The following is a 21,655-nucleotide window of genomic DNA, read 5'->3' as shown; positions in this document are numbered from 1 at the left end:
CCAGTCCTGGGTACTCCAAGGGGTAGACTGCACACCTGATTAGTGACTAACAGAACAGAGGTGATTAAATAACCCCAGAACCCCAGACACACCTCCAGCCCCAAGGCCTGGCAGGGATAGCCAAGGAGTTGGCAGGCCAACCAACAGGAGCACAGCCTGCCTAGGGCCCACAGAAGGCAGATATCCAGCTCAAGGCAGTGCTGATGGGCCCAAACGTTCCACAGGCTCAGCAGAGGGCACATGCCACTGTCTTTCTAGCTGCTCAACTATGAGTCGTCGTCAAACGACTTGAGTGCAAGGTTCGAGCTGGCTCTGCTGCATAAGCAAACTATGCAGTGAGTGTGCAGGACAGGACAGGCTGCTACCCTGCCTCAGAGAGCCCAGAGGAGGAGGAAGATAGGGCCTGGGAAGGCTCCAGGCACCTGTGGTGGACAAGGGCACAGGAAGATGGAGACAGAAAAAGGAGTCAGAGAAAGATAGGAAGGGGATACCAGGCTGGGACAGAAAGGGGGACAGAGACGGGTGGAGCTGGGCTTCACATGTTGCTCAGCGGTATAGACTTGATGAGAAAGGGACAGAGGACCCCATCTGGGAACATGGAACAGGAGGGCAGAGAAGGCACTCTGCATTGCGTGAACATGTGGCTTGCGGTGGAAGAGCAGAGCAGGGGGCAGGACTAAAGAAACAAGGCCAGGAGACCAAGTCAAAACTAAAAAAAGCGCTGTGATTTTTAAAAACTGCAAGCTCCAGGACCAGTCCAGGCCCCAAAGTTTCCACACCAGTACTCTCTTGCTTAACTGAGCCTCCTTTCCTTCCGGATCCATCGCACACTGAATTCCTCAGAAGCATCGCACGTCCATGAACTGGCCTGACTGAAAATGTGAAGACCAGGAACCTGATTCTAAGATAAAGGACAAGTGGAGAGAATCCAAAGTATGTTTAAATTATCCATCTAAAAACCACACTGGGCATACACCTGCCATAGGGCCAGTATACTTCTGAAGGTGGACACCCCTCAAGAAAAGTGCAAATACTCTGGGAAATGAGCTTCACCTCTCAAGGGTCTGCCCTCTGCTTGAGGGCACACCTTTGAACTTCTGCCTAATGAAGCCCTGGCACACCTCTTTCTGACCAGTCTAAAAATTCTTTTTCTGTGACAGGAGCCAGCAAAACTGCCATCTACTCTCCAGGTCGGGTAGGCTGGATCCCTCACCTCAGCTTCAGCACCCTCCTGGGACCCTGCCAGGTGATGGGAGGATGAGTCACTTCCAGCTTCGCATCTGAGTGGTTTTCTGGGCCATGATTTCATCCTGACAGAACAAAACAGCCTGGAACGGGCAAGGTAGTGGCCCAAAGACCCCACCTTCTAACCCCAGAACTGGCAGAATTAAGATGGCAGAAGGATGGAAGTTTGCACAAGGGCCAAGCCAGAGGCAGGGACAATGGAGACCATCTGGGTGGCCCCAAGGAACTACAAAGGTCTGCATAAGTAAAGGAGAAAAGAAAGTTAAGTGTCTGGGCTGGGGGTGATGCCATACACACTTACTCGGGAGCCACAAATTTCAGGCCAGCCTGGGCAATATAGTGAGACCTTGCATCAAACTAAAAATAGGGTTGCGAGTGTCTCCAGGGCTACAGTGCTTGTCTTCCATATGCAAGACCTGAGTTTTAGTCTCCAGCATCGAATTAACAGGGGCCACAGCAACACAGCCCAAGATGGGACATGCTAAATCTGAGTTCAGCTTCAGAAGGGGCCTCGAGACAAGGAAGTCTCTTGAACTGGACAGGCCAAGGTATCACGCTCTACAGACCCCAAGGATCAAATCCTCGCTCACACCTCCATTCTAGCGCAGCAGCTGAAGACTTCGGATTTCTGACCCCCAGAACTGCAAGGTAATGAATCTGTGTTAAGTGCCATGTTTCTGGTCATCCATTACAGAAACAAAGGAAACTAATACAACCCCAGCTACAGCCAGCAATCTCGCTCCTCTGTCCACCTTAGACTGTAGCATTTCACCCATTGTCCACCCCCAGAAGATAAAGCAAGCTGGTCAAGCAGGCTTCTCCCTAAACACTATGAAAACCAAAACCAAAACCAAACAAACAAAAGAAAGACATGGCTCACTGTTGCTACAAGTATTTCAGCTGCTCTCCAGCTAGTGTTTGCAGCAGACACTGAACTGCAGGCTCTGGCCTACCCAGGTAACAATGCCAATCCACTCAATAAAAGCAGCAGCAGGCGGGACAGCAGCCTTCCCTCTTGGTAGTTCTTTCCCTGTTTTCAGCACTGTAATGAGATGAGCTCCACTTCTGGCCATACAACATGTCTGAGGCCAGGTGTGAGGTAAGTCTGAGTCCAGTAAAAGAAAAAAAGATAGCATTTGCTGTGAGCAAACAGGGCAGGCTGGCTCCCAGCCCTAAGCTTCCCCTCCAGCAGAGGCTTCATCAAAACGCCCAAGCCCTTCCCAGTTCATACGTCACAGCACAACAACAATAGGCTGCAGGCTTCCTCCAAGCCCTCAGTGTGAGTCTATCCCTCAGGCAGGATTAGAAAGAAACCTCACCTCTATAGTCAAAAGTGACCACGTGGTAACCAAGGGAACTCAGCACCTGTAAAGGAAAAAAACATGTCTGGCAACACACCCAAGCACCTTTGACGATAGCCTCTTGGGACATCCATCCAGAGCTCTAGGCCTGTGACTTGCACACAGTGGAGATGTAACAGAGGCTCGATGGCAGCCCAGTGACCACCTGCACTGGCTGCTGCTTGGACAGCTGAGGGCCCAGCACAGCTCCTCTGTCTCTGGACAGCACTGCACTCCCACTGCAGCTACCTGGGCATTTGGGGGCAGGCAGCGTGCAGCTGCCAGTGGGCTGAACCAACAAGTATGATAGCAGACCTGGGTTGGGGAGCCCATAGTGCTCTTGCTGCAGCGGTGTAGCAGCCAGCAGGTGTTTGGCTTTTGATGAATTTTTTCTCAATGTTAGTTTTTATATACCTGTGCCCTGTGCTCAGGCTGAGGAGGCTCCAAGTGCTGTCCACAACACCAGCCCACAACCATGGGAGAGAGCTGAAAGCACCTGCCTGGGCACCCAATGCCTTGCAGAACCTGCGCCCAGACCTGCTGCAGCCTCCTCCAGGCACAGCAAGTTGAGGAACCTGGCACTTCTCTGGCACTCCACTTTCTTGACTTGATCCAATTTACCAAGGGGTACTCCTCCAAGCCAGGGAAGGATGAGCCCTGCCACTGCACACTCCCTCTTTTGTGCACACAGACGCAGGAGCCCTCAAGAGAAGGAGACAGGCTTCGGCAGCCCTGGATGCTGTACCAAAGCTCCAAGGCCCAACACCCCAGTCAAGAACTCACCCCAGGCACAAGGGTGAGTGTCCTACACTAGGGCAGACTGTGGGAAGTCTCCATCAAGTCTGCCTGGCACCTGAGCCAAGCCACCACTGCTCCCAAGACGAGCCTGCACTTGGCAGCAAAGGCAACTGCCAGAGCACCAGGTTTTCTCCTCTCACGTATGAGGAATGTCACCTTTAAGGAGACCTTTAAAGGCTCCCCACATGCTCTGCAGTGGTTGGGAGACAGATGGTCCACCAGGTGTGCACTCTGACCCGGGAGGCCACCCCTCAAGGTAGACCAGCTGGGCCCTGCTCACGGCATTGCCACCTAGCAAGCCCTGCTCTTGCCACCCAGAGCCCACGCACTGATTTCTGGCTATGGCACTTACCTTGTACAGCTCCACTCGATGGTCACCACCTCTAGCAAGGACAGAAACAGAGCAGGGTTAGTGCTGTTTTCTGAGTGGACGCTACAAAGCCTGGGATCCCAAACCCACATTAGCGAGGGACCCAGGTGGACAAGTGACTTTCTTCTCAGATCCTCTTTGTGGTCCTAGCTTGCCCTGGCAGTATGAAGCTGAAGAGCACTTAGAGAAGCATATGTGTTTCATAGGTGATGTGGACCTACAGCCCCAAATGCAAGACGCACGGAAGCGGACATAGCCAGCTCCGCCCTCCTTCCTTTCTGCCTGTGTAGGGTTCACTGGAATGGGTGTGGGCGTAGGTGGACCCGACCTGAGGATGCTCGGCACTCCGTTGAGCATCATGTAACCATCTCTGCTTCCTACCACCTCCTGCTGCCCCCTCAAGCTGATGCCCTTCCCAGGTACAACTTGCCTATGGAACACACACCTGGGCACACAGGTACTGCAGCTGAGCCTGACCAAGCTGCCACCCTCCCATCAAGCTGTATGGGAATGGCTGTCCCGACACTCCACAGCACACCAGCTAAACCAGACACTTCCTGTTTTTGAATGTTCCACGTGCTCACAGTTCTGTCTGGTGAGCTTCTGTGCCCTCAGTGGTGACTGCACGACAGGTCACCAGAGGAGCCCTCCCCTCCCTTTTGGCCCTCTTTCTCAACAAGGATCACTCCTTAGGCCACTACAGGTATGTGTGAGGGAGTGGTGTGGCAACGCTGCAGGGGAGACAACAATGAGACAAAGGAAGAAAACCAAGAAGGTGCAAGGACAAAAATATAAAGACCAGGAGAAAATACTGCAAAACTTTTCCAGTTACCTCTGGAAGACTTTATGGTAGTGGTTTTTCCAACTTTTCCTTTCTCTGTGGTTGAGGAAAAAGGAAAAGCAACCTCAGGAGCGTATGGGGTCTGGACCTCGGGGACACTGAGTGCTGGTGTTCTGCAGATCAACAGAGCCTACAGCTGCCAGGACACCCCACTGGATTTGCTGGGAGATGGGGCTCAGGGAACAGGGCAGGCCCTCGAGAGGTAAGGAATCACAGATAATGCAGGCGAGATCTGCGACAGAGGCAGCAGCTGGGGTAGGAGGGAGGGCGGACCTCATGGCCCCTGTGTGCCTTTCATACCTAAAGTTATAAGCAGGCTTTGTCTTTTCTATCACATGACTGGCACTGCAGAGCTGGGCCCTGTTCGTGCCAGCTGCACTTTCCCATTTATAGAAAGATGCCACCAGAGCTGTGTGTACACTTGTTCTCTGAAAAGCAGAAGTCAAGCCACTGCAGCTTTGTCCCCACTAACCAGAGAGCAGACAATATGGTGCTCGAGTGACTCAGGCCATGTAGTCCTCAGCTCCGAGACCACCATGGGCCATGCTCCCAGGCACAGACACTCCCCCTAACCTGCTCACAGGCAGAAAGGTCCCCACACAGTTCTCTCTACTGCTTCTCCTGCAAAATGCCCACATCCCAGTCACCCTCGGTACAGCCCTGTGGTCATCCCACCTCCCTGCCACTGGCTCTCACAGGCAACCCGAGGAAGCTGCAGAAGCAGTGACCCTGGGAATTTCAAGCAGTGCCTTGCTGAAGAAGAGCACCTCCCCTCTTCCCCTCTGGGTTCCACAGAAGCAGGAAAGTGGTGGTGTTGTGGAAGGAGCACAGCCATGTGTGGCTGGGGCAAGCAATTCCAGCTCGAGCTGTCCTGAAGGACGCACTCTTCAACTTCCTCAGCAGCAGCCCACTGGGATGCGCTGACACTGCTGGCATCAGGGTAGTCACAGCACTCATCTGCGGGAGCAGACTACTCGGTTGCGGCTACTCAGACCTGCACACCGCTCTCACAGACACCCTGGACAGAGGGGCTGGGTTCCTCAGTCAGACACAGCCTATGTGCCCCAACCCCACACAGCTATAGACAGGCTGCTTAGGGTTGTGGTCCCCAAGTCTGTCCTGCAAACCAGATTGCCAAGCCTGCATGTACTATACTGCCCTGTCTTGTGAACTCTACCCAAACCCCACCTCCCCAATTGGCTGAGACCCTGCTACTCCTTTGCTCTTGGGATGCTCCTTCTCACTGCAGAAGGCCTATGAGCCTGATCTGGTGGGGTGGTAGGTTCAGTCCTGGTTGGGCCCCATGAGGAGCTGAACTCTGCAGGGAAGATGCATCCTATGTGGGCTCCTCTGCCTCACCTGGTACCTGCATTCCCATGCAAGTACAGAATGATGGGGTGGCTGGAAGCCAAGGCATCCTCGTACCACATCTGGTCCTTCCCTTGGGCGTTCCTCCACCAGGCGGCGGGGATGGTATGCCTGGAAGAAGCAGCAGAGGTGGTGGTGGCCATTAGAAGGCTACGTGAATGGCTGCCTCCACATCACAGGCTGCAGGGAACCACAAGCTACAGGGCCAGCTGCTGACAAGCTCAGGAGCATTTCCTCAGGACGCAGGCTGCTTCTGGGCCATAGAAACAGGTTCCTGTAGCAGTTAACAGGGTAGGAGGCCAACATACTTTTCCCAAATAAACAGAAGCTCAGTAGGTCAGAAGCTCCCTGCGCCCCAAGTCACACAAGTCATAGGGGCTCACTCTCCATCGGCCCAGCTCTCCTTCAGAGGGATACTAAGGTTCATTTCAGTGCAGCTCAAATGGGAGAACTGGAAGAAAGTTTCTCTATAACCTTCAAATTCCTTCTACATATCAGTGACAAAAATCTGAAAAATCAAATAGTCAATTTCATATCTTTTGGGGCTTAAGTTTCAGGATTTCCTTTCTTTCTTTGCTTTTTGTTTTTGTACTGGGGACCGAACCCAGGGCCATTCTGCCACTGAGCTGTATCCCCTGTACTTCTAAATTTTTTAAAAAAAAAATTTTTTTTTTTTTTGCCTTTTTTGAGGCAGTGTCTTACTACTGCTATTTAGCTCAGACTATAGTCCAGATGAGCCTTGCCTTCATGGCAATCCTCCTCCCTCAGCCTGAATACTGGGATTATAGTCTGGCTAACACCACCATACCTGCCTAACAGTTTTAAAACAGGGTCTCACCTAACATACCAGGGCAAGACTAGAAATTGCAACTCTCTCCCTCAGTGCTAGAATTACAGGTATGTGTTAGCATATCTAACAGCATCTCACCTCTGATCTACTCAAGGAATCACATTTTGGGCTCGCTCTGGTCATTATGCAGCCCTGCACCTGTGAATGTGAAAGGCGCTGGCATTGGCCAGCTCCAGGCACCCAGCTGGCCCGAGGGCTCCGTTCCTGCCCTTACACCCACCAGGGCCAGTAGAGAGGGGCTGAGGCCACAAGGTTTGGGATGTTGCTGGGAGACTCTAGAGGAAGGTTGCTTGCTGGCCTAGTGGGCAGTGCCCTGTGGTCACCACAGTGGTACAGGGGCACAGATGCAGCAGCACTGGCACCCAGCAACCCACTAAGTGGCTTTGGGATGTCACAGCTTTGGGATGTGCCCCTGTTGTCAGTCAGATTCCTCCAGGCAGGCAATAGGGTAGGTGCTTTCAGACTAAGGATCAGTCCCCTAGTCCTGTTCCACAGCAAGACACCTGTGCTTAGCACAAGAAGCTTGGCATAGCAGGTTGTTCCTAACTACAGGGTCTGAGGGGCTCTGTCTGATCACAAAGCACAGATCTGGCCACACTGGAAGGCAGCACAATGCTCTCCCTTCTCACTGAGCCCTTACAAGTGCCAGCGTGTCCTTGCATGCACACTGGGAGGTGATGCCTGGCACACCATTGAGAAGTGCCTCACACACGCAGCAGTTTTCTGAGAGCAGAAAGAGACTTGACAGCTATGCAAAAATAAACCCAGCTAGTAACTAAGAGCTGCTTCTAAGAGAAGAAAGTGCCAGTGAAACGCTTGATCAATCTTGATTCAGCTGTTCAGGACACCAACTTTAATCTAGAGAAAAAATATCACAACATATTCTCAAGGAAACACAGGGAAATCACAGGTTTTAAATCCAATGTAAACAGTTTGTGTTTTGCTTTTCATTTTTTGTTGAGACAGGGTCTTACTATATATGGTTCAGGCTGGCCTTGAAATCACTATTTATTCCATGCTGGCCTTGAACTTGAGGCAGTTCTTCTGCCTCAGGCTAACAACTGCCGGGAATACAGGTTTGAACTACCATATACAGCCTAAATTTCATTTAAATTTAAAGCAAAAGCAGTAAATAGAAGATAGCAAATAGCATCACTCCTGTTAGAAGATTTTTTTGTGCGAAAAGAAAGCTCTCCTGCTTCCAGCAGGCAGTTCCTCCACACCAGTGTTTGATGTTTTGTGTGGGTGTGCTCTGTCTCTAGCTCGCTCCCCACTCCTACACTGTCCCTCAGCAAGAACATTAAAAATAACCTGGTCACAAAGCCTCTGCTATTTGGAAAAACTCAGAACAAAGACTGGTACAGTTTTCATACCACACTATAAGGATCAAACTCAGTTGAGCTCTTCCTGTAGAACAGGAAGCAGCAACACAGAGCCCACGGGAAAAGCACCAGTGGTAGCTGCAGCTGCACAGGACACTCACCAGACTCCAATGGTCACGTCTTCCTCTGGCTGGAGGTAGTAATTGCAGGTATGATTCAAACCTTGTTCCTGAGGCTTTTTCAAGTCAATGAAGTAGGGAACCCTCACTGCAGGGCACAAAGAGATGGGAGTCAAGGTCAGTGGGTACAGGGGCACACAATACGTATGTGCACACTCACATACAACCTGCCCACAAATGCACACAATGCTCTGCCATACACACCTGCCGACATGTGCACATATGAGTCCATGGGTGCACAGACCCCACACACAGTGAGGTAAAGCTCCCCCAGGGTCCCAGGCAAGGACGGGGCTGAACATGCACTGGAACACACAGCTCCGCAGACAATGCTGTCTGGGCAAGGTCTGAACGAAGACCACAACAACAAGCTTGTTCCTGATCTGAGACGTACATGAGGGAAGGAAAGGCCCTCGAGAGATCTATAGAGGAGCTCCACCAAGCCATGGCTAAAGCCTGGGGCCTCAAAGTGGCAGGGACTATAGGAAAGAAGATGACATCAAAGCTGCTCTGTGGCTGTAGCCACAGGACTCAAGGACAAACTTGATTTAAGAGGTAAAGAAAGTAAAAGACTTTGGAAGTGTCTAGCATGGTCCCTTAATGCAGAAAGGATCGCCAAAAACAAGATGTGAGGCAGCTGAACACATGAACCCAGAGGACTTGTCCACAGTGAGCCACATGAGCAACAGGAGTCCTGCACTGAACAGGTCACTGGCCATTGGGACAATGGGCTGGACCAACCAGAGCCCTGCTGGAAACCCAAAGGACCCAGAAGTGGGTGAGAGGAACGAGGAGAGGTGGTGTGACTCCATGGATCCCTGTAAGCCCACTCTGTAACTGCAAATACCAACAAACAGCCCCAATTACCACCACACCCATGCGCAGCACAGGAGAACTAGAGGCACATGCCAGGTGTGGGGACATAGATGCTTCATCTTCTTTTACACAGCACTTGTATCTACATGGAGTCATGTAGCACCCAGGGGTGTTACAGCTGATATACAGCGAAGTGGGACCTAGAGAGGCAGTTGCTTAGGCCATGCCTTGGCAGGGTGCATCCCCTCCCCAGCTCCAACTTCTCTCTGCTTCCTGGCTGAAATGACGCGAGCAACTTCAGACCACCAGGTCCATGTCTCAACATTCTGCTTTGAAAGTCGGCCAGAGGATACAAATGTGAGCTGAGAGAAACTTCTCCTTCAAGTTGTGTGTCAGGTACAGCATTTGTCCCACGGATGAAAAAAGTGATGAAGACACCATGCAGTTTTGTTGCTTGTGATAAGCCCAACTTTCAAAGATATGTTCAATTGAAAAATTTAAATATATATAAAAAAGAAACCCATAAACCCTGAGATGGGATTTCTCACTCCACAAAGTGGCAGCGCCCAAGTGAGCCAGTGACAAACAATAGGACAGCTCTGACTATTGTCTCACGTGCTTGAGGAGGAAGCCAAGGCTGCAACAGCCTTCCCAAGTGACAGGCTTTCACTTCCTCAAGAGTAGCTGAGACTCTAGAAGCAGCTGCTGGATAAATAACCACCAGAGTGTGTGGATGAGGAGCATACAGGCTTCCTCCTCAGACCTGCCTGAATGTGTTAGGGAGGTACCTTCCTGAGACTGTTTACCCCTCTCCCCTCCCAGCTTCTTAATCCATCTCTTCCCCAGGAGCCAGGGAGACACTAAAAATTTTCCCAAGTTTCTCTGTCACAGCTGAGTCATACTCCCACACTGACACCCCCCACCAAGGGTGTGGCCTTGGTTAGAGAGGGGTCTTCACAGGGTAACAGAACCCGAATTAGGTCATCAGAGAAGACCCTCATGCAGCATAACCATGTCTTAAGAATGTGGAAGCCACATGAAGAGGACCACAAGCATGGACAAGCCAAGGGAGATGAGGATAGCTGGCTCCACCAGATGTCGACAAGAGCAGAAAGAACCACACCTGTGCAGTGTAGCATGGCTAACTGCGTGGTCACAGATTTCTGGAGGCCTCTAGGACTGTAAGAACACAAAGGTGTCTTCCCAAGACTGGAGCGGAGCACCGGATATAAACAGCCACACTGAGGAGCTCAGGCTGCTTCCTGGCCTTCAGACCCAGCAGAGGGTCTGACCATGTGCCCATTGTAGCAGCTGCACCTGCGCCCTGACTTTAAATACACTATGTGTGCTCAGAACCTGCAGGCTATCCACAACCACCCAGCACTCGTGAAGGGGATCCTCAGTGGAGCTCGAGGTCAGTGCCTGACTCATTCAGGCCAGTAGCCTCCATGCCAGGCCTGTCTGCCCCGGCTGACAGAGAGCAGCAGTGTGGAGGGCAGAGTGCCCTCTGAGGCCCGGCCTTAGCTTGAATATATACCGCCTGTATGCTTCGGGTACTCCAGGTGAAGGCAGAAACTGAGAATTCAAACGAAACAAAAGAAACCTAATTCTACTCCAGAACAGCCCTGTTTCAGGACTTTGCCTTCCAAGTCACTTTTATTCCTGGGAAGAAGAGGCACCACGCTCTCCTCTGCAGCCCTCCAACCAGGGTGAGGACTCCAAGGCTGACCTAGTGTGTCCAGGGGGCACCAACAGTGGCCCTTGGAACCGAGACAACAGCCACCAAGCAAGGGACAAGGCAGGGGTGTACAGGACAAACGGGCCTCAGCACCATTGTTGGACTGCCTAGGCTGGAACTCCTGAGGTCATGCCCGGTCAGGTCCTCTTGGCCATCACCCTTTGTAGCCCCTACACCTCTGGGAAGCTGCCCGAAGCCCACCCAGGTAGGTCCTGGCTGGGCATGCAGGCTGGAGCAGAGGCACAGGGCTCAGTGCGGGGGGGGGGGGGGGCATGGCAGGGTGCTCCTCTCCCACACACCCTTGCGCTGCCAAGGCCCCAGGCTCAGGCCTCCAAGCCTCTGGCTCACCTAGGTGCTGTTAGCCACCTCTGGCTCTGTCAGCACAAGTCAGCAGGGACAAGTCAAACAGGTATGATTTATAAGGGATCACACAGACAGTAGAGCAAGTAAATAAATACACGAACAGATGGAAAACAACCTGCTCCACCACTTTTTAGCTAATCTGGGAAACTTGATAGGGGAAAGCTGACATGCTGAGCTTGAGGAAGTTGTGACAATTTCAGAAACTGTAGCCGCAGGCGTCACCTGATGCATCACAGCAATAACAGCAGCCTTGTTGGGCAGACTGTCTCACACAATTTCAGTCACTCAATGAGGCTACAGGGGCTTCTAGGGAAGCAGAGGGAAAAGAAAAAAAAGCTATTGGGGCTGGGTGTGGTGGGTAATCCGAGTACTCGGGAGGCTAAGGCAGGAAGATAGCCTCAAATTCAAGGCCGGCCTGGGCTACATAGTGAAACCCTGTGTGACAGTTGAGGGAGAAAGCAAGTCAGCCAGCTCCTGGGAGTTCACAGGGCCTGCTCTGGGGAGGAAAGAGGCTGGGGATTATGGGGACTATGGATCTGTTTACAAAAGGTGCTGAACCCCATGCAGTCATCCAGGTGATGTTCTCCTCATGTTCTCTCTGGCTCTGGGCCGAGACTTCCTTCACTGGGACACAGCCCTGACCTCTGACACTGAGGAAGTACCTAGACTCCCAGGCCTTTGATGGTAGGAACCACACAGACATGGTTGGGGTAGAATAGATTTGGGGATGCCAAGTTAATAAAAGCATACATGGTTGTTTATCTGAATGGACACTTTTTTTAAAAAAAAATTGAATTTGGTGATTTAATTCAAGAACATACAGCTGTGTGAATGGATGCATTTTTTTATAAAAAGACTGCAGGAAAGGACAGTGTCAATAGAATTCATTTTGTTATTTATACTACATTTTTGGGCTCAGTTTCCACATTTTTCTTGCTTATGAAAGTATATTTAAAGTCATAGGTACTATGCTTCTTCTAAAGTGTTATCTGATTTATGCATGTAGTTTCAGATAAATTTGATGTAAGCTTTAAGAATACATTAACTACAGTCTGGACCACCTCACCCCCTTCCATGTCACCCATGGAGTCACTACTATCATCTCGAAAAGAGAAACACAAAGCAGCCATGACCACCATGCAGGCTCTCCCCAGCCTGAAGCGAAACTCAGGTCCCAGGACCTGCCTCGGAACCTGTCTGCTCTGCCTCCAGTGAGGAGACATTGGTGGTCACTATCAGGCTGGAGCTGCAATGCAGAGCACAGCCCCTCCAGAGCACTTCTGGGTTGTACTTCCACTTGGGAAGGTGGCAGGGCCTGGGGACAGGACGCTCCTTCCAGCAGGGCAGCTGTGCTGATCACACACCTTGGGGTGTAGCCCAGGGGCTCCCAACCTACAGCCTGCTATTGTCAGGTTTTATTGAGTAACTTTTCAAGAGGTCAATCAGGTTTGCAGACAACTGACAACATGCATCTCCTTTACAGACACAGCCAGGGAGCTGGAGGCTCAGTTCCATGTAACAGCACTTGCCCAGCAAGCTCACAGACCAGGTCCATCCCCAGCAGCCCAAAGACAAAAAACACAAGCCTGCGGGGGTGGGAGGATGCTATGTTCCCATTAACAGACAGAAATCATTAGGGATAGACACCCCTGGCTCCTGACATTCCCACCACCTGGGCACAGCCTCCTCCCTGCCCTGTGAGGGCTGAGGAGGAGGACCCAAAGCTCTGTTCTGGCAGAACACTCTGCAATCACCTCAGGAAACCAGCACAACAAAATCTGTGCATTGTGCTTGAAATAGCTCCACCATTATCTGCAGACAATCAATACAGATCTTTGCTTGAAGCACACAGTGTGCCCTGTGCACTCCTCTGCACACAGAGCTCATACCCCACAGCAGGGAGCCTACGCACAATGTAACCGCTGAGTATGTCCAGATCACCTGTGTGGGCTGAGTCTATGGTCTGCACCTATAGATTTGCATCCAGGGCCTCATGGTTACACTCACCCATAAACTTTTCTATGCTTTACTCTCCATATTTTGGACATTACAGTCAGAAAACCAAAACTCCCTTCCCCTGATAGCAAGACATCGTTAGTTTCTACGTAAGATTATGCTTTCCCCAAAAGTGGCAAAAGTAAGACACCATAAATTCCTGGAAGTCTACTTATTCATCCATTACAAAAATCAAATGCCTTTGCAGTATGTCACACATATTTCACAAATACTTTATTGTACCTAAATATAAAAAACTTAGTAAAAATTCACAAAATAATAAATGTCAACCTTTCTATTTACATTTCTCCTACTAGCATAATGAACAAAAATTCCCTGCTAGCCAGTTTTGGCTGTTTCTGGGATTAAGTCTGTTACTGGCTGATTCCCCCAAACTCCTGAACCCAGGCTCTTCAGAGTCTGTGGTCCCTGGAGGTCTCGGTCCAAGATGCACCTACCCACTCAACTGTCCCTGGCTTTATGCTTCCCAGACCACTGCCAAATCCACACTCCCAAGCACCCAGCCCTTCTATGACCCTGCATTTGGATCTGGTGGCGCCTCCCCTCAGCTTCTACTCATTATTCCCCCCCAGCAGCCAGCTGGGCTTCAAACCCTGCAGGCCCATAGGGGCTGCACCCACCCTGCAGGAGCACCTCAACAGCCTGCGCAGAGCCCACCTCCTCACTCCTCGTGTGCCAGCTCCCCCTACCCTGCCCCCGCCCATCATGATTACAAAGCAATCTTCCAAATCAGGGGTTCTCAGCCCCACAGCTGGGGGCAGTCTGCAGCCATCAGGCACCTGGGCTGCACAGCAGAGCAGGGCAAAGCAGCGAACGTCACCAATATTCACAGCTTTCCATAGCAGTGGCATTGCCACCTGAGCTCTGCCTCTTGTCAGCCTGCAAGGTAGCAGGCTCCCTGCCACAGGAGCAAGGTAAGAACATACCACCATGGACTGTGCACTGGGGGTGTCCCCGACCACCATCCACTGCCCCACGGGAATTCTTCTTCCAGGAAACTGGTCCTCGGTGCCAAAAGAGGTTGGGGACAACCGTCCTAAAGGGACTGTGCCCAGCAAACACACAGGCCAGCCCTCTGGCTTCTCTCATGAGCTAGACTCTGCTCTCCTATCTCTGAAAGTAAATGTACACATGTGCACACACATACACACAGCAAACATAGCCTAAGAACAGGTAAATTCAGGGAATCCACAACACAACACTGCGAGGCCCACACAGAAACCAAAGCATGTCAAGTTTTCTTGAGAAAAAACAAATTTTTTTTTCAAGGAAAAAAGTAACCTACTCTTTTAGTTTTAAAGGTGTTATACTTTCCAATGTGTCATTTTTTTTTTTTTTTTTTTGAGGAGAGGGTTTAAGACAGGATCTCATTATACAGTTCAGGCAAGCCTTGAACTCACTATGTAGCTCAGGCTGGTCTCACACTTTCAGTGATCCCTCTGCTTCAGCCTCCAGAATACTGAGATTACAGGTGTACACCACCTTGCTTGGCTTTCATGGTCACCTTCTCTAAGGACAGCTTCGTCAACTGCTCACAGGCAAAGTATCCCCAGTAGGACAGCTGCAGAGTACTCTGCAGCTACCCAGGGACCAGTGGACTTGGGAAAGCCTCTCACAGAACCCTGACTAGATGGACACTGAGCTCCTGCACATGGACAGGTGTTGCTTTTCAATCACCTCATCGCACACTATTCCCTGAAAATCTGCACATTTCACTTCATGTGAATTCAGTCTCAGAATAAAAAGACACCCCTAAAAATCGACATCACCATGAAGACAAATCCATATAGTACTTACCAAAATTCAGGAAAATCAGTTTGGCCTGTATCCCAGGACACAGTCTGACGAGGAAGGGAATGGCAAGATACAGCCCCAAAACACAGAGAAGCACTTTTCTTACTCGGAACCACAGCCCCTTCCGCCTGCAGGAGAGAAGTTACAGGTCAGAGTGGCCAGGTTCCCTTCAAGTCTGCACCGGCAAGCCCAGCCTGCTCAGCAAGGAAGACTGTGGCAGGAACCACAGCCTCTGTGCTTACAATGAAATTAATGTTGGAGGTTGTCCCAATCTGTGTTTAGAACTATGGTGGAAGAAAGCTTTTGTTTCCTCTTTTTTTTTTAAATCAGTACTGGGAATTGAACTCAGGACCACCTGCTTGCAAGGCAGGTGCTTATGCCCGCTGAGCTAAATCCTTAGCCCTTTTGTCTCTTCTTGAAAGCCACAGCCAGCAGTCCTGCTGAGTTCTCAGGCCTGTCCTTGGCTAGGAACCCAGCAGAAAGGGCAGCCCCCTCACCACTTCACCTGGCTGGAGAGCCCAGGTGCCACTTCATCTTGGCAACCGCTTCTCTGGGCTTCGCAGTCACCGCGCCCTGGCCACCCGCCGCAGTCACTGTCCTGAGTTACTCATTAGCTCTCTGGAGGAGGCAGATGCAGTGGGACCTTGGCAGAACCTGCTGGACAGGTGCTGGGTGTGGGCTGAGAGTGAAGAAAGGGCCAGGCTATGCTTCTGCCCTGCCCCTCACCACCCCCAGTCTTCTCCGGGCCTCAGATTGGTGGGCACCCCAGATTTCCAGACCACTCCCGACCCCTAATGCTAGCCCCAACTCTCTCCCCAACCTCCTTTCAGCAGCATCTCTAATTGATGATCTCAAACTGTTTGGTCTTAGGACCTCTCTGCAAGTGCCCCAGCACTGATGTAATCCCAGCTCTTTCACACACTGATGCAGCCCACATTGTTCAACAGAAGACAGAGGGGCACTTCTGCCTGTTCCACTCAGGCTTCTTAACACTGGAGAGGAAGAGCCTTTAGAAACCCCTCAGACTTGGACTGGAGTGGGTAAAAGAAGACTTCTGTGCGAACCAGAAGCACCCTGGGCACTGCAGACTTCCAACCCAGCAGGGTCCACCAGTGTGCAGGGTACACTCTTACCAAGCTGAACCTTACTGGGCATAGTTATTTGTCTCTGGACTCAAGGTGATTATAAAAGCACACTGAACTGCTGATAACACAAAACAGAGATGAACCTCAAAAGCATCCTGCCATGTTAAAAAAGAAGGCCACGGAGATTGTGCACAGTGAGACTTCATTTACCTGAAATCCCAGAAAAGGCAAAACTCTAGCAACAAAAGAGCAAAAGAGCGATTAGCAGAGCTGGGTGGAGTCAGACACTGATTGCAGGAGGCACCAAGGAATGTGAAGTAGAAGAGAAATCCTCTCCATTCTGCTTGAGGTCATTGTGACTCAGAATGCATGTATCTGTCAAGACTTGATTATACAACTGGAACTGGGAAATTTTATTACATGCAAATGACACCTCAATAAAACCAATATAAACATACGCTGATGAAGCCAATGACAATATCCACATAGGTAAAGTCACTTGCTCCCTCACCCAGCAGTGCAGTAGGTGGCTGACAAGCAGGGCATCAAAAGCCTGTGTCACATCTACACTGTGCCCACAGCCTAGGTGTGTCATGGCAGGCATGTGCTGGCACCTGGGGACATTATCTGAGAACATCACCCAAGGTGATCTGGCTTGGTCTAAGCTACCAGAGCAGGGGCACTAGGCCAAGAGACTGACTTGGGAATACTCAGATAAAATGGATGATGTGGGCTATCGTTTTTTTTTAATTTTGAAAGTAGTAAAATACAACAGAACAAGACAGAATAAAGCCACCTGAGACCGTGTAGTGAAATTAGTACAGAACTTCACAGCAGGTTACCAGGATAACGTAATAGGTATCACAGTATATTTCGTTATCTTTACAATAGTTGTTCTTTCAATCACGTATATCAAAATAAAATGAAATACAGAACATTATAGAACTTATCCAAACAGAATATTGAATAGAGCAGTACCATTAATCAGAATAAGGCAAAACAGTAATAAAAATATTTGCCTTCAAAGAGATGGTAGAAGGAAATCCCCCTTATTTGCTATGGTCAACCTCCCAAGAGATGCTCAGATTTTTGGTTCCCATTTGCTAAAGGCGGGGTTGGGGAGTAAGGGAAGTGGGATGTTTGACTCTAGGCTGTGCACCAGTAGGTTCACTATTGCTTAGCAGGGAGGCAGGCTGGTTGCTTGGTTTCTCAGGGTCCTAAGTTCCAACATGGCATGGATCTCAGGAGACACTGGTGGTTCTCCCCCTGGAAGGGCCGCAATCTGGATGTGGGCTATCTTAATCACTTTGCTGTCACTGACACAATACCTGACACCCTCGACTTAAAGGAGAAGTTTATTTTTGGTTGAAGAGTTTAGTCCGCAGCTGGCAGGCTCCAAGCAGAAGCAAGATGGCAGAGGGGCCTGGTGGTGGGAAGGTGCTCTCCTGATGTGGAAGCAGACAGACAGGAAAGAGGAGCTGAGGGCAATGCTCCTCGTGACCACCTCCAAACAGGTACCACAGTTTTGTTACCTTTTTTTGAGACAGGGTCTCGCTATATAATCTAGATTGGTCTTTTTTTTTTTTTTTTGTACTGGGGATCAAACTCACGACCTTGCACTTGCCAGGCAGGTGTTTATGCCACTGAGCTAAATCTCCAGTCTTAGGTTGGTCTTAAACTCACTGTCATGGTTTATGTCAGTGGGCCCCAGGCCATGCATTTGCACTGTGCATTTGTGATTGGTTCATTGTCTAGCGCTTGGATTGATGGTGTCAGTGCTACACCCCCCTAGGGGTGGAGCCAGCATACAATGTAATGGCTGGAAGAAGGTGTGTCTCTCCTAGCAAGGTTTCTGCCTTGCTGTTTGCAGCTGCCATGAATTGCGGTCTGCCATGCTGCCATGCCACACTGCCTTGGAGCCAACTGAGTATGGACTGAAACATCCAAAAACTGTAAGAAATAAACTTTTCCTTCCCCAACTTTGGGCATCAGGTATTTTGTCTTAGCAATGAGTAAAAGTAACTAAGACACTCACTACATAGCCGGGGTCGACCTGAAAATCATGGTGATCCTCCTGACTCAGTCTTCCAAGTGCAAGGATTATAGGTGCGTGCCAACACACTTGGTTATGGTCCCTCCTTTTAACAGCACATTTAGCTGTACTCACCTACCAATCAGTGGATCAGTAGGGCACCCCATGCTCCAATCACCTTCCAAACACATGAAACTGGGAGCCATTTCAGATCTGAACTACAATATTCCACCCCAGCCCCCAAAAGACTTATGCGCACCTCCAACAGTTGCCAAAGTTATATTACAGTTCCAGCACAGCTGAAAATCCCAAGTCCAAAGTCTCCTCTGAGACTTTGGTAAAATAGAAAAAGCAAGTTATTTGCTCCCAAGAAACAATGGCATGAGGTAAACAATCCTATTCCACAAGGAAGAAACAGGGTAATAGAAAGCAACTGGACCAGTGTGGACTGAAGCCCATCAGAACAAATATTAAATCATGCAGCTCTAAGCCCAGCATCCATGGCACACAGCAGCAAGATATGAAGGCTTGAGCAAATGTGTCGCTAATAGCTCACGTTTCCTCTCTGCTGGGGTGGCTCTGCTCACTGCTCAAGGCTTCCTGGCATCTTTAACTTTCTGGGGTCTCCACTGCACTTTTGGCTTCACTCTCGCAGCACACTGCCTGGCCTTCCAGGCCTTCTGAACTCTGGATGAAAATCTGCATGATCCCTTGCATTCTGCATCCCCAAAAAGCCAGCACTGTGTGGACAACACCAAGGTTTACTGCCAGCTTGAATAGCAGCCAGGCTCCCTTGCATCATGGCTACAGAAACTGCAGTGTGCTGGGATGGCAGAGCACTGTGAAATGAATCCCAGGAACTAATTCCCCAGGTGGCCCTTCTCAAGCAGGGAAATCTCACATAAAAGCTTTACTTAAAGTTTTGTACTTTTGAATCTGTGAAGAGTGGATCTTGCTGATTCCTGAGATGCCCTAAAGCCATCTTTCCTATTATCCTGATGCAACGTACTTGGCTCCGTTTTAATGGTGATCTTTTCAGCAGCCATGTATTCCATTGTCAACTTTGCAGGCTCTTCCTTTGTGATGAAACTGCAAACTTTTTTACATTTGTTTCTTGTTCTGATTCTCACTGAATGAGTATCTATCTGGCTAAAAGCAGCCAGCAGTACCCATGCCACAGCATAAATATTGGGCTGCTTTGAGATTTCCTCTGCCAGATTAACTAGTCCACTCCCCTTAACCACAGTCTTCAGCAAAGTCTCAGGTCACACCCAGGCCTCAAACCAGGGTGCTGGGCTGAGGTGGGCTCTCTGTCCCATACAGGGTGGCTTTTGCATCTCACCCACCTTTGTTCTGGCCTTTTTCTGGCTAGAACGCTTCAAGCACATGCCTAGAGCACCCAATACACTACTGGATTTTTCTTTTACACATGACAGGATTTTAGGTATGTTTTGGTTCTTTGTTTTTGTACAGGAATGAAACTCATGATCTCACCATTGCCAGTCAGGCACTATGCTACTGAGCTATATCCCCGGCCTCTTAGAGATGTTCTGACAGACTTCTCCCAAAAAGTATTTGAGGCAAGAATAATGTGTACAATTTACAATTTATTGCTGCCCCTTAGAATAGTGGGTCCCAAAGCAGTCTTTGTTTACTCTCTGGGTAAAGGATGCAAGGTGACTGTGCCTACCCTAGAAGACTGTAGCAGGCAGAGGGTCCCAAGAGGACAGTTTCTGAGCAGGGAGTTGCAGCTGGCAGGGAGAGGTGACTGTAGGTGACTACAGGTCCACACCCAGCCAATTCTCATAGTAGCTCCATGCTGGACCAGAAGCAGCACTGTCTCAGCCTTATCTGACCTACCTACAGCCTCTCTGGGTTCTGGAAGGCATCTTCCTTCCCACATCAATGCCACAGATTCCACAAACCGGGTAACAACACCCAGAAGAAACTCTAGAGGAAAGGATGAGTTGTGAAGTTTTGTTGTTTGTCACATAATGGCAACTTGACCTACAAATTGCTTTAAGAGTGAACCTGGATATGGTGATACAGACCTAGCACTAAGGAGAGGATGAGACAGGAAGATTTCAAATTCAAGCCCAGCCTAAGATAGTTACCTGGTGAATTCCAGCACAGCCTGGACTATAGCACAAGACCTTATCTCAAAAATAAAAAAAATTTAAATAAAATAAATACTTAAGAGATGTCTGTAATTCTAGCAGGAAGACTGCATGTTTGAGCATATCTTAGGTTACAGAGCATTGTGGTAGTGTCATGGTTTATGTTTGTGTCCCCCAGGCCTCATGAGTTTGTATTGTTCATATGTGATGGTTCATTGCATAGTGCTTGGATTGATGATGTCAGTGCTCCACCCACGTAGGGGTGGAGCCAGGATGTGACGTAATGGCAGGAAGAAGGTGTGTCTCTCTTTTTGCTGGTTCGAGCTTGCTGTCAATGGCTGCCATGAACTGTGGTCCAGCCATGCCCGCCTGCCTTGGAGCCAACTGAGTGTGGACTGAAACCTCCAAAAACTGTAAGAAATAAACCTTTCCTTTCCCAACTTGAGCATCAGGTATTTTGTCTCAGCGACAAGTGAAAAGTAACTAAGACAGATAGGATACAAAAATAAAAATGAAAGTCAAAAAAGAGACAAGGAACTCGTAATTAAAAATTACATTTTTAAGAAGACTGCAACCTCTGGGACCAAGTCCAGTCACCTAAGGTTTCTACACCAACATCTCCTTGGGTGAATTCAGGCTGCTTTCCTTCCAGATCCATCAGACCCCAAATTCCTCAGGAACACTGCCTGTCCATATATTGGCTTACTTGGGAAAGTAAAGAGTAGATAGGAACCCGATCCTGATGAGAGAATCCAAAAAAGCTTTTAAAATGGTATGAAGCTTTTTAAATGGGCCTATACCTTCTGGGGCGGGCCCCTTCTCCTCAGAGTTCCCACCTACTTCAAGAGAAGCATACATGATCCCAGTTTCAGAAAAAGAGTCTCTTTCTCTCTCTCTCTCTCTCTCTGTTCTGTACACTATTTCTCTGCATTTGTGCCTTTTAATTTCTGCATAATAAAACCCTTCCAGTGCCTCGTACCAGTTCTGAAAATTCTTTTCCTGGAGTTAGATGCAGTGGCACAGATCTATAATCCCAGCACTTGGGAGGCTGAGGCAGGAGGAGCTCTGTGAGTTCAAGGCCAGCCTGGGCTACACAGCAAGACCCCATCTAAACAAACACACAAGATACACACACACACAGAGAGAGAGAGAGAGAGAGAGAGAGAGAGAGAGAGAGAGAGAGAGAGAGCACGCTCTTTATCTGCAGCAGAAGTCAGTGAACCTATAAAGTTCTGCTATGAAGGGTGAGTTAGGTTCCTTATCTTAACTGCCAGAACCTTCCCAGACACTGCTCAGTGACAGGTAGACTACTCAAAAAAAGACTAGTATGAAGCTTGGTCAGACACTTTCCCTCTAGAAGAGATCAAAGAATAGAACATGT

At 49.6% G+C, this 21,655-nt stretch overlaps 1 protein-coding gene across 2 annotated transcripts in view; it reads right to left on the bottom strand.

The window, feature by feature from the left end:
- Positions 1-21,655, bottom strand: part of Abhd12 (abhydrolase domain containing 12, lysophospholipase) — a 51,150-nt gene that overhangs the window by 5,524 nt on the left and 23,971 nt on the right. For both annotated transcript variants that reach the window (XM_023560071.2, XM_003476390.5), the window contains exons 2-6: positions 15,044-15,168; positions 8,296-8,401; positions 5,954-6,073; positions 3,736-3,766; positions 2,565-2,610 (exon numbers count right to left, since the gene is read on the bottom strand). In XM_023560071.2, coding sequence (XP_023415839.1) covers positions 2,565-2,610; positions 3,736-3,766; positions 5,954-6,073; positions 8,296-8,401; positions 15,044-15,168 — 428 coding nt within the window. The remainder of the gene's footprint in view (positions 1-2,564; positions 2,611-3,735; positions 3,767-5,953; positions 6,074-8,295; positions 8,402-15,043; positions 15,169-21,655) is intronic.

Source organism: Cavia porcellus, unplaced genomic scaffold (assembly GCF_034190915.1).
Source record: "Cavia porcellus strain 051 isolate PalLab524CR breed Dunkin Hartley unplaced genomic scaffold, mCavPor4.1 scaffold_5, whole genome shotgun sequence".
In the NCBI taxonomy this organism is placed as follows: Eukaryota; Metazoa; Chordata; class Mammalia; order Rodentia; family Caviidae; genus Cavia; species Cavia porcellus.
Note: the sequence above shows the minus strand (reverse complement) of the source record. Positions and strands in the feature narration are given on the sequence as shown.